The sequence below is a fragment of the Pteropus alecto genome, unplaced genomic scaffold (assembly GCF_000325575.1).
Source record: "Pteropus alecto unplaced genomic scaffold, ASM32557v1 scaffold50, whole genome shotgun sequence".
Lineage (NCBI taxonomy): Eukaryota > Metazoa > Chordata > Mammalia > Chiroptera > Pteropodidae > Pteropus > Pteropus alecto.
In genome coordinates this window covers 17,485,752-17,498,788 of record NW_006431918.1, presented here as the reverse complement: position 1 = coordinate 17,498,788, position 13,037 = coordinate 17,485,752, and the positions used below count along the sequence as shown (strand labels likewise).

The window sequence follows — 13,037 nt, the reverse complement described above, 5'->3', positions numbered from 1 at the left end:
GACAGTTTTGGCGATATCCTACCCCTCATCCTGATTTTCAGAACTCCTGCCAATTCCAAAGGTTCTACTTCTTCTCGAACTACCCAGGTTGGCAGTCCCGTCCTTCTCCTTCCAGACCCTTTCCCTGACCCTGTTGATAGCAATAAATCCTGTTTAGCCTCTATCATTGGCTATAATGAACTAATTACATACTGGCTATTCTGGAACCTGACATCATTTAATTGTTTCTTTAAACACACACACACACACACACACACACACACGCACGCACACATACATGCGTGCGCGCGCGTGTGTGCGTGTGTAAAATTTTTTAAGTTAAGGTTATACATTTTTGGATGCAATCTGTTTATAAATTGGTTATGGGCTATATTTGGCCTTTCTCGACCGGCTAACTACCTCTCAGCTGGTCCAGAAGTCTAAGAATTATTAATCGCTTGTTTTAAAAGTTCTTCTTCCATTCTGCAAAAGATATGACACTAAAATCTTCATTCTCCTGCCCCCACAAAATTAGTCAGAAAAAACTCTCACCACTGTTAATAGTCTGATGTCTGAATTAGATAAATGTAATACTGCTTTTGCTCCTAATATTAGATATTTAACATTTTAATTGCACATGTGAGATGTATGAGACAATATGCTCATAACTTCATTCTGCATAAAAGATTAAAAAGTCTCAATTCATAAAAAAAAGTACTAGAAATAACTTTCACTTCCAAGTCTATTCATGCCAGTTATTATCTATATATTTACACCATGAAAAGCACAGTTTCTTTCCTACCAAGGTGCATAATATTGCTGTGATAGTCTCAAAGTCTTACGAAATATTTCAAATTTTACATAGGATACTTGCCATGATTAAGATGCAGAGGGCACATGCTATACAGATTTTTCCCACTTACCCCTAACAGATTAAATCCAAAACATTTCTTCCAACCTACAGGGGACTTTCAAATCTAGACATCTCCTGGGACGGCAGATATGTCTGTTTATATTTCGTTTTTCATTGAGTGGAACTGTCATAGTAGACTACCGGTTTAATAAACCTTCCTCTGGCTTAACATGAAGTTTTTCTTATGTAATCCTAGGATGAAATGATTGAACGTAAATTAATTTTTGTATATTCATGCTCCCTTATGACCTGTCCCATTGGTTTGCCCTAGAGTGCACCACTGGCTAAGAGCAATTAGCCATTTCTTATGTTATAAAATGTTTAGCACATAAGGGATGAAACTCGGCCAGCTCTATGTCTTTTGTACTAATTAATTTTTCTAAGATCAGAAATATCAGTCTTTTTTCCCTTAAGAAATCAGGTTAGAATTTTTCCATGTGAAGTAGTCATCTAGCACTGGGGATACCAACTGGCTGTGAATGTACTGGGACGGGAAAGGAAGGAAGGAAAGAAGAGTCTTCTCCAGAGGTGAGAGGGCAGGATGACTATGGAACTCAGCTCTGGTCAAAACACCCAGGGCTAACAGAATCTCAGAGAAACTACATTTCAATAAGTCACCTGAATATCATCTCTCCAGATCAATCAATGCAACTGCTCCTCCTGCACCATACATACACTATCAAGGAAGCTATAATTGTTATGGTAACGTAAGAAAAACTTTAACCTCTAGTCAGCCATTATTAACTTCCATTTAAATACAAGAACATGCTCAATTCTATAAAAAGGTTTCGAAAATCTAAGTCAAGCTAGGTAATAACTCTGCATTTATTTATATTCTGCCTTGTTTCAAAGTCAGTTTTCAATTACTTATAAAATGTATCGAGATAAAAACAACTAAAAAAAAAATGAAGCAAAAGGAAAATGAAGACAATAAAACCAGTTGGAGCCAACATTTTGACCAACATGTTGTGATGTCCCCGCTAGAAGGAAGCACCAATTTAGTTCTAAGCATTCTAGCAGAGGGAAATATAATCTACAATATATATAAAATCCACAACCTAAAAACAAACCCACTGCTTAGAAGCCTCACCATTCCTGACACAGAGAACAGAGAAACCATAACAAAAGGAACCAAGCCCTCCCAAGGCATTCTTAGAGTAAACCAATGGCACATGTCACACACAGTCCTACCTTGCAACAATGGAGGCCAATAACGAGATGAATAATAGTTATCACTTCCTACATTCTAGGTACGGTGCTAACTCTCCAAAGTAGATATTATTACTCTCATTTTATAGGCAGGGACACGGAGGCTTAAAAAAGCTGAGTGATTTTTCATGGTCACAGTACAAATAAGTGGCTGAGCTGGGCTTCCAAACCAGGTCTGTATCCTCATCTCCAGGCCACACCATTTCTCTGAGAGCATCACAACCAGGTGAGAGTCAATAAAGCAACTTACAGGGATGGGGTTCACTGGAGTGATCTGATTTAATAATTTTTTCTACCCTCATTTAACTCAGCACTGGAAGAAACAGTCTAAAAGTATAATTTGAGAGATGTCTCAAATTGCTGGCTCCTTGCAGTTCAATTGCCTGCAATTGTAGGAAATAGGGATTTAAACTATTGTTTCTGCTAACCTGTTGGACTTGCTTGTTTCTTCTCTTTTAATTCTCTCTCTAGAGTATTCTTTGTATCTATCTCCCTTGGCTGGTCTCATTCCTCCTATTAATTTCCCCTGTTAGGATGCTTTAAAGCAATTAGTGTTTAGACTGTCTGTAGAATGCTATGTTTTCAGAAAGAAAATCAGCATAATCTGAAGGGCTTTCCAAGGCAGCACAGACCTTTGGGATATACTGACAGAAGACAAGAAACTAAAAGGTGAATAGTAAACGTAGAGATTTGAAATCGACTTATGGTGTGACTCAAAGAAAATCATTTAGCATTAGGTATACCAGTTCCCTCGTTGGTTCTATTGATGTGTCTTTGTAAGAAATAAGCAAGGTCTAGAAACTCAAAAGTAATAAAGGTTAAACATTCAAGAAATCAGGATGAACTACAAGGAAAATGAAAAGTATTTTACAGAGCTCTTCTAATAGTTTCAGGCCACTGATACTGTGAAAATTTTTGCAGGCCGCAGGCAAGAGACTTCCTAATGTTTTTGTGAGATTAACAGAAATAATAGATGAAAGATAGTGATCCACCCCACCTAGCAAGTGTTATGTAAACTGCAGGTGTTAGGAGGTGGATGCACCAGATTAACATGACTAATACCTACTGGAGAAATAGAGATGGGAGAAACTGTACTTACCCCAAGGGCAGCTGGGTAGGGAACATCTGATGGGAACGTGAATGAAGGGCCTGTTGTCACTGGGCTGCTCGGGGGTGGGGTCACAATTAATCCGGTGGTGCTTATATGAACCTGCCAGGGAAAAAAAAAAGTTAATAAAAAGACTATATTTAATAGAACAGATTATATCAGCTAAACCTTGGGAAAGAAAGTCATGATGTAAAAAAAAAAAATCTGTAGTTTCTATTATTCTTGGAAGGCAGAATCCCTTTCAGTTTATTCAACCCAAATTTACTGCTTACCTAATTTGTATTAAGATACTGGGGAATCATTTGATAAATACTGGTCACTACAGTGTTGTACATATAGAATCCAACTGCTGTTGCCCTTCACAATAACATGCTGCCCCACCTGGGATGCTACCGTGAACCAAGCCGGCCTTTCGGATGGTTAGCCTGGTCTGATTAGCCTACTAACAATTTCCCTGAAGATCCCAATGAATATTCACCTGTCTATCAATATGTTAAGTCTTTGTGAAATGCTTAAGGTATTTTGCTATTTTCAGAATCATTTTCACTATTTCTACCTTTCAGTGGGGACACATAATTAAAATGCAGCTGCCTAGACATTCTTATAGCAGGCAATTATTTATAAACCTTTAAAGGAATCTTTTCTATCCTCATTCTGTTTCTAAAGGTGTCTTATCCATACTACTCAAGATTAATTTACTAGGAAGAAATTGAGCTATTCAGGTCATTTCATTGCCTGTGTTCAGTTACTTGATCAATTTCAATCATTGCATATCAAGTCCGACTGCCGAATGGGTGGTACTAGATGCTGAAGTAGGGACGCGGGCTCTCTGCATGAATGGATGTTTTTCTTTCGCTATTAAAGGAATGTGGTTGGCTCGTACTTTGTTTCCTCAAGGAAGCAATGCTATACCCAAAATGCTAGGCCTTCTGTAATAAAAACTGAAGCTAAATATAGTTTCCTCAATTCTCATAAATTAAGAAAAAAGATTATTAGGACAAAGCTGAGAGTTTAGTTCCCCGAGGGCCTGAAAGAACTTTCAGATTCCCACTGGATTAGACCCTGCCAAGGCCAGTGAGAATCAGCATCACGTCATACAGTTTACTTTCACAAATAAATCTGTTACACATGGAATCTACACCTTTTTAAAATTACCTCTGTACCTGTTAGTTCATATATTGGTTGAATCTAAGCAGATCCAAGGGGTGCCACAAACAAGAGTTTCTCCCCAAACTCTCATTTTCGGTCTCTCCAAAGTCTATTTCCGATCAATTTCTAATGGCAAGCACACTGGTTTTTCATTCTGAGATAAAACCTAATGGCCTTCAGCTTTTTATCCTGTTTATCCTGTTATAAATCTGTTTATATACACACTTCAAGATCATTTACAAGTTGGCACCACATAAAAGATGGAGGCTTTCTTAGAAGATACAACGAAGCTCATTTCAAGGTGCATACCATTATCAAGGAACCTTTAGGATAGACAAAAATTCACCAAAATATAGCTTACTGGGACTGACGCTACAAATATCTGAAAAAGATCTCACTCTTTGACTGACATTTCTCTTGAAAGCCCTAGAATGGAAGCTAGGATAATTAGCTGCTAATAAGCTCATGGTCTTGGACAAGTCACTTCATGTCTCTGGACCCCTGTGAAGAGCTGAACTAGAGGTTCCCTAAGGTCTTTGTCATCGCAGACATGGGAATGAAGCACTGAACAAGACGAATCCTGCAGATACTAGTTCAACACGGGGCCATTCCTAGCACTGGGGTAAAGGAAGAGACAGAAGTCGCTAAGAAATAACTAAAAGCAGAATAAAACTGCCTGAAGGTGGGCATGTCCTGAGCAAGTACAACCTGAGTTTCTGCTGTGTTTATCCTTTTCTCATGGACCTGCATATTAGGTTGGTTCTCCTACAAGAAAGGGCTATGTGGAGAAGGAGAAAAGGTGAGAAAGCTAATGAGAGAGTGGGTAGATCTTTCTTCCCTTGAAGCCACTGGCAATACAAAAATGCCATAAAAACACTTATTATGAATCATTCCTCCAGCTGGCAGAGGTCAAAAAAATATCATGGGCATAGGGTACTATCAGAGGAATAGGTGAAATGTCTTGGTTGGTTGTAGTATCATATTTTTATAGATGTCAATCACAAACATCCATGCACATCTGTTCCGGTGACCCACCTGGACAGTACAGCTTATAAATAATCTTCCAATTTATGTATTTGAAACTTCAGCCTTCAATCAATAGTCAAAAAACAATAGCAAGCAAGCCCTCTGTTCCTTCCTTTGCTCCATTTCCCCATCATATTGCTTAGAATTTGGATGTGACAGAGAGACAGATCTCTAATTGCCATACAGAAACATGAGAACAAAGATCTACTCACATGGTGGAAAGGTGAGCTGGAAGGTACCATTGTACCATCATGAAATTGCCAATGTGTGTATGGATTTCACTCGCGTGAGAGAAAAAATGAACACTCACATCTTTAGGCCCCTCACTTTGGATTTTTAAATAAATTCAACCAAACCTAATTAAGAAAAAGCAATACAGAAATTGGGCCAATAGCAGGAGACACATCAGCCAGGTACCTCAGTCAAATCTGACGATAGATCCTTCTCTGGGCATAAGAAAAGGAGAGTCCTGTTTTAAATGGTCTCGCAAGTGCCGTCTTTCCATATCCACTCTTCTCCATGGTTAAGAGAGTGCATGCCTGTCACATATGCTACACATACTCATTGCTTCATTGTCGACTTTGGTTCCCTCCAATGTACACAGTACTAGAGATAAATAGTGTTTTCTATAAACCTAGACTGGAGAAACTAGGCAGCACTTCAAACATCTCCCATCCTCTTCTAGAAATAACTTCTCCCTGAGGCATCACGTCGCCACCAAAAACAGAACAAATTAGAATATGGGAAGAGGGGTGGAATTCAGATGAAGGGGAAACTGTTTTAATGGGAACACAGAAAGAGCCTTGTTTCTTAAACTAGTCAAACCAAAACAAAAATAAATCTACTTTATAGTCTTCACTCCTAGCTCTGGAGTGGCAGCTCGAGACAAGCTCACACCTGACTCCTAAGTTTGCAGCAAAATATATAAACGCTAAGTTTATCTTCCTTTCTCTTTTAATTTTCTCTACTGCCAAAAGATTACATGATGCTTCTTGCTCTAATCTACAAACCATGTCTATTTTTCACATAGCATAATGAGCTACATGTAAAATGATATGGTTTTCCCCTCTATCCATTTTTCAGATGACTCATTCATTCAACAAATATTTATTGAATGCTTAATGTATGTCTGACTTTGAGACTTATCATGAACAAAACAAAGACCTCTGCCCTCATAGCCCTCTGTTCTAGTGTGTGTGTGTGTATGCGTGTGCACATGTGTGTCCTATTCCCCATATTAGATGGAAAGTTTCATGGCCCTACACCTAAAAAACACTGACAAACCATAATCCTATTCAGAGAGTAAAAGCATTCAACTCACAACCTAGAGTATGAATCTAAAGGAGCTGGGTCAAATAAATGAGTCTGAGAGAAAATAATTTTTAATTATATTGGCAAGGAATACCAAAAACTGTATTATAAATGTTTACTGTGGTCCCAAACAGGTACTTATTAAACTGTGTAGGCTTCTTGAAGACAAAGATTGTGTCATTCCCTCCCTCCTTTCTTTCTAAGGGAAAATAATTTATTTTTATGGTTTTTTTTTTTTTTTAAAACCACAGCTATATTGTAGAGTAGAATTTAAAAGCTGCATAAATTTTTAAAATAAAACGTAAGATTTCAAAAAAATTTCTCCTGCTTGTGGCAGGCTACTTTGGACCAGGTTCTCTGATCTTGCAGTGAGGAAAATACAGCTGTCATCTAATTGGATAACTACAGCAGCCCTGTGACTTAGGCAGGGCCATAGTCAGGCTTATTTTGCAATCTAGAAATAAGGTCTAACGGAGAGAAGTCCTATGTCTTATTTATCTTTATAAAGATAGTAAAACAGTGCCTAGAAAGATCTATAATAAGGCACTCAATAAATGTTTGCCAAATAAATGAACGAATGCTCCCAATCATCTTGTGCATTTTACTTAACACAAGAATAATAAGCAGCTACTTTCCAAGGCAGGCCAAAATCTTGATGAACTCATGAGCTTTAAAAAAATTCTATGTCGATTTTAACTTAAAGTAAATGTATCTTCACATCTTTTCTCTATAACTCTAACTGGGAAGCCTAAATATCAAGGTAAGTTACAGAGATGCAGGTAACTGCAAACTTTATGAGTTTTGACCATAGCATCTTCAGTTTGGATGGAGAGAAAGTTTTAGTTGGCAAGATCTCCCAAAGCAGCTTTGTGAGAAGGTTCTGTAATACCAAGTGATTGCTTAGTGAAACTTTAAATCATCTTGTAATTTCTGATCTTTCCTTTGAAAATGACTGAGTAGTTTTGAGTTCATAACTCAGTTTTCTGTTCTCCACTTCCCACCTACAAAATGAGAAAGGCTTTGCTCCTTAGGAGAGCCCATCTTCTGAAGGCTAAAATAAACAACATTTTTCAGCTAGTGAACAAACACGTTTGTAAGTGGATCATTTTTGTGGCTGAGTTCTTTTCATGCCATTGGGATAATTTACCTGAGACGGGGCACTGCAGGAGAGCCCAGACAGCTCGCTGATGCGCGCGGCAGCAGTGGGGTTGCTGGAGCTGATGAGGACAGGGGGGCTGATCTCCATGGAATGGCGGTTCTGGGACGCCTGGGAAGACTTGCTGGCCATGGTGAGGGAAGTGAAGGAGTGCCGCTTTTTGGTGTTCTTCTTGGTGTCGGAGTGCTTTGGGGCAATGCTGCTCTGAGCTGCTGCCGAAGTACCTTCTCCAGCATCAACTCCTGGCACAGGAGGCTTATCCCACTCTATCAGCTGCTTGGCAGCTGAGTTAAACTGCAAACCAAATCAACACAAGAAGGTTAGACAATTCTCATGGACTCACTGGGATTTATTTTTCGACATGCTTTTATCTAAAATTTAACATCACTAAAATTTGCATATGCGAGTACGTATATATTTTTAACCGTGTGAGATATCTTTTCTCTTAAATATGGGATTTCATTGTAGTATCTATGCCACAGACAGATGTTAAATCAAGAATGAATAATTCCAATGAAAGACTGATGCAGTTAAAATTTTTTTCCCCCAAGAACCTTCGAAATATCTAATTTAAAAATTTGCCAGTAATAAACGAAGATATATTTAGTCCATTGATGAGATTAAGAGAAAAACAATTAAAAGGGTACCATTTGTCTAACAACTCTGTTGCCCAACAACTGGGAATTTGCTCAGAGCACAGATAAACAGTGAAGGGGCACCTTCTGGGTTTGGGAAAAATGAGCAAGAAGACAAAAAATGAAACCATTAAATATTAACTCATGCACTTTCATATAAAATAGCCTCCTGCCTCTATGTATTTGGGGGAGACTCATGAAATAGTTGGTAGGAACTCTTGACATGTTTTTGTCATGTCACTGTGTTAGTTATTTCCACATGTGCTAACATTTTAAATCATAACAGGGTAAAACATGAAATTCAAGTCATGTTGGCAAGCTAACTTAGTCCATTTGAAAAGTTGTCTCACTATGAAGGGCACGAGGGGTCAAAAGCTGCATGGGCTGATAACACCAGCAAGAAAGGAAAGAACACAAGCTTTTTGTTTTCCCTGAGGTAAAATACAATGTTTCTGGAAAGCTTCAATGAAAACAAGCTGCATATAACCTACCTAGATATTACAATAATGAGAAAATCTTGAATCAAGTTTAACCTCTCATAAAAAAAACATTGATAAAAAAATAAACTTTTAAAAGGTAATTTAAGTAATATTAAGGATAACAGAGCCTTTTCCATTGCAGCATTGCATGCTCAGCACTTTAAAAATGCCTTTAGATAAAAGATCATCAAATGTCATTTTTTACCCACCTAATGGTTCAGATCATGTTTTTTCATCCTGTTGATGAGAAAAATCTACTAGAAGAATAGAAATCTTGTCTGCCAATATTTAACGAAGTGAACTTGCTTTGGCAAAAAGGGCTTTTCACAAAGCTGTATTAATTGCAGCTCAGTAGCCAGTGCTTCTACAGATGATTGCAAATTGATTAACAATTTGTTCCTGTGGTTCCCCCAGGGACTCACATTCATCTGGTCTGTCTAATCTATAATTAGTAGGGCACATCTTTTTCAAACATGAGCATACCTCTCCTTTAGACTTTAAGGATTTTTTCCATGTGATAACTTGGAATAATAGGCAGTATAACACCTATAGATGCCTGAAGTGCCAACAGCAGGAGAAAGGATCATGACTCTTTGTGTTATGTGTTTAAGAATGAAGAAATGAGATATATGAAACGGTGGCCTTATTATAGCATTAAAATGGCATTTGGCCAAGAGATACAGAATTTATAAATCCTACCTTGGTCTAGCCAACCCACCTTCTGGGTAGTCCCTAAGGAAATCAAATGTCAAAAGAAGGAATGTGATGTTTTACGGTAGGAGTGGCCCAAACCTCAGTGTAGAGCTCTAATAAACTGCAATGAATCATGTGGTGGTAGAGTCCTCATTCCTACACAGGTTGGGTGTAAAGAGTCTGAAATCAAAGCAGATAGATGAGCTACTCCATTTCCCTCATCCTAAACTTATCACCCCAATGAGATGAAAGGCCAGTACACCCACCAGTGTCAGAGGACAAGGAGTCAGAGAAAGCCTCCTTCTAGTATAAGCTCGTTTAGACCCCAAGATACAAATCCTCAAAAGCACGACCTAATCAATGTGCTAAAATCTGACCAATTAACTCAGCAGCACTGCTGCTGCTTAAGAACTAAGGGAAGAAGTTGAGAAGACTTTCTCTCCACTGAGGCCAAAAATATGAATAGAGAAAACTATTACATATACTTGATATCATGGTTGAATTAATTCTGGGGTCATACCAGAGGCTCCATTAGCAGTGTCTGTTTTGCAATAGTCTGAAATATTACCATAGTCTAGATGTGGTCATATCTAGCCAAGTGTCAGTTATAGTTAATATTGTGTTAATATTTAAGGTTTCCATAGGCCGTGCTCTGGTAAACAATTGAGAATTAAAGTATTATTCCCTATATTTCCTGTTGTTTTTCACAATAGAAAAACACATCCCTTGAGTCTTTTTCTATATCACATATTTTTCCATTAAAATAAATATACATTGAGCACCTATTATGTGCCAGATAACGTGGTAGGTGCTAGAGAGCTACAGATGCTGAGAAATGTTCCCTGACCTTAATGAGATATATACAGATATAAATAATACAAATGTACTCCATAATTTCTATGTCTGGCTTCTTTCACTCAACAATATGCTTTTTTGAGATTTATCCATTTTGTTCCATGAATCTTTTAATTGTTGTGTAATATTCCACTGTGTGGATATACACCAATTTAGTTACCCATTCTATTGTTGACTTATATTTCAGTTCCCCTTCTCTCCCCTCCCCTTTCTCCTACCTTCTCTGCTATCGGTTTTGGCTATTAAGAACAACGCTGCCATGAATAATCTTGTACATGTCTTTTGGTGGATGTTGGATATATGTCCAGGAGTGGAACTCCTGGGCCACAGGGTTGCCATGTTCAGAAAAATATAGTCTACATACAGAAGCATGTGTGTCTGCAGGTGGACAAATGATGTTGCAATGGAACGAGCAAACTGCACGTAGAAGACCACTGTTATAGCCCTGGCACAACCAGTAAGTAACTTTATGACCTTCACAGAAGTATTTTACCGCTCCTGATCATAGCTTTCTCAACTATAAAATAAGGAAGCTGGAGTCAGTGATCTTTTTGTCTGTCTCTTTTAGCTCTCCACCCGTATAACGCATGATCTCACTCTAAATAGTTAAGTTTTCTATTTCATTTCCGTTCCTCTAAATAGCCTAGTATATTTTTTCCTGCATTTTATTTTTATACATGGACGGTAATGTATGTTAGCAGGATGCTGTCATACTTTAATAGTACTCTAGAATTCTTCTGAAGTAGAAGTTAGTATTAAGAAATGCTATTTACAGCCTTTATAAGTTCCAAAGAAAATCATAAAGTTAAGACTATTTGGTAGAAGCATTAAGTAAAGCAGAAACTTAACGAGGCTTTTGTTGTAAGTATAACTTAACCTTGAGTAACAACAAGAAAGCAAGGATCTGATAGCTTTTAATGGCATTTTGATAAAGTTCATTTATGAATGTTTGTTTGAGCTCAGTAGCATAGACTTTCCATGACATTTATCTAGCCATGACCTTTAAGTTTAGGAGTGCACTCATCATCTGCAAAATAAATTTATATCTTAAAATACCTTCTTCTGAGCACTTGGTAAAGAATATTTGATAAGACTTAGGTTGGATACAAGGTAAAATTCAGCACAGTGGAGCTAAAAGGACGGATTAATGCGATTTGCTGATCTTAAAACGCTAAAATCCCTTTTTGGGAAACCTCAAAATTTAGAAAGAATTAGTCTTTGAGATTATCAAAAGTATTAGTAAACATGAGAAAGAAAATACTAACAAAATAATAATGACAACAACAAGGAAGCTTAAGAAATACAAAAATATTTTTTGTGTGTGTGTGATTGTCTGCTAAAAAGAATATGGCCTTTTTAAAAGATGGGACTCAGATTTTTTTTAAAAGAACAAAAAATTTAATGAGAACATGAATACTTATTATTTTATATGAATATTAGAGAATACAAACAGTAGGTTTGAAGAATTTGTAACCCACTAGAGTGCCCCTGAACCTAGTAGTTTTCCTATGAACGGCAAATAAAGGTTTTAAAAATTATAAAAGTAATATATGTTATTTTTTTAAAAAATAGTACAGATTATTATAAAGTAAAAAGTGAAAGGCCTCAGCTAGTTTCCCATATCTGTCTCCCCCCATTTCCCTGATGTATCTACATTTAACCATTTAGAACATATTCTTCCACATATTTTTAAGTAGATGTTGTTAAATACGCATCTACTTTATTTTTAAGGCAAATGAAACCAAGCAGTAAGTACTAGTCTCTTCTCTAACAGTATCTCATGAACACTTTTCCATGTCAATAGACACAATCTGGTACACTATTCCACTGTATAGAGATGGCATGCATTTTGTTATGCTTGTGCAAGCAGATCTGTAGGGTAAACTTCTAAGGGTAAAACTGTTAGATTGAACTAGGCTTAGAATATTTTTTTGAAGGCTATCATCAAATTGCACTCCAAAAAAAGTGTCGATTTGTATCATTTCCGATAGTGTATAAAACAGCCTGTTTCCTCAAATTCTTAACAGTATTATTATCAATAAATTTTAAAATTTCTATTAGGTGGAGAGGTAAGAGACCTGTTTTCATCTGTATTTATCCATTTATTAATGAGATTAAGCATCCAATTTCTTTTTCTAAGATTTGCTTATTCCCATGCTTTATCTATATATCTACTAGGTTGTTGGTATTTTTCTTATAGATTTATAAGTGCTCTTTATATATTATATGTTATTAATATAATATGTAGGTATATATGTGTATATATCCATCAAAGGAGAAATATAGTTTTAATATGTTTTTTCACTTGATATATGTTCATTATACATAAATTTTTATGTTCCGAATTCAATCTTTTTCCATTATGGCATCTCAATTTAACATCATGCTTTAAAAACCGTATTCCATAACTATTTTTTAAAAGAAAACTACTTTTACCTAGTATTTTCATGGTTCTTTCTTTTTTCTTTCTTTTTGCATCTCGGTCTTTGAACCATGTGAACCATTTGGTTTTATGTAAAGAATA

At 36.8% G+C, this 13,037-nt stretch overlaps 1 protein-coding gene across 1 annotated transcript in view; it reads right to left on the bottom strand.

Moving 5' to 3' along the window:
• Positions 1-13,037, bottom strand: part of SH3RF1 (SH3 domain containing ring finger 1) — a 140,060-nt gene that overhangs the window by 29,400 nt on the left and 97,623 nt on the right. The window contains 2 exon segments of the mRNA XM_025042977.1: positions 3,201-3,311; positions 7,843-8,145. Coding sequence (XP_024898745.1) covers positions 3,201-3,311; positions 7,843-8,145 — 414 coding nt within the window.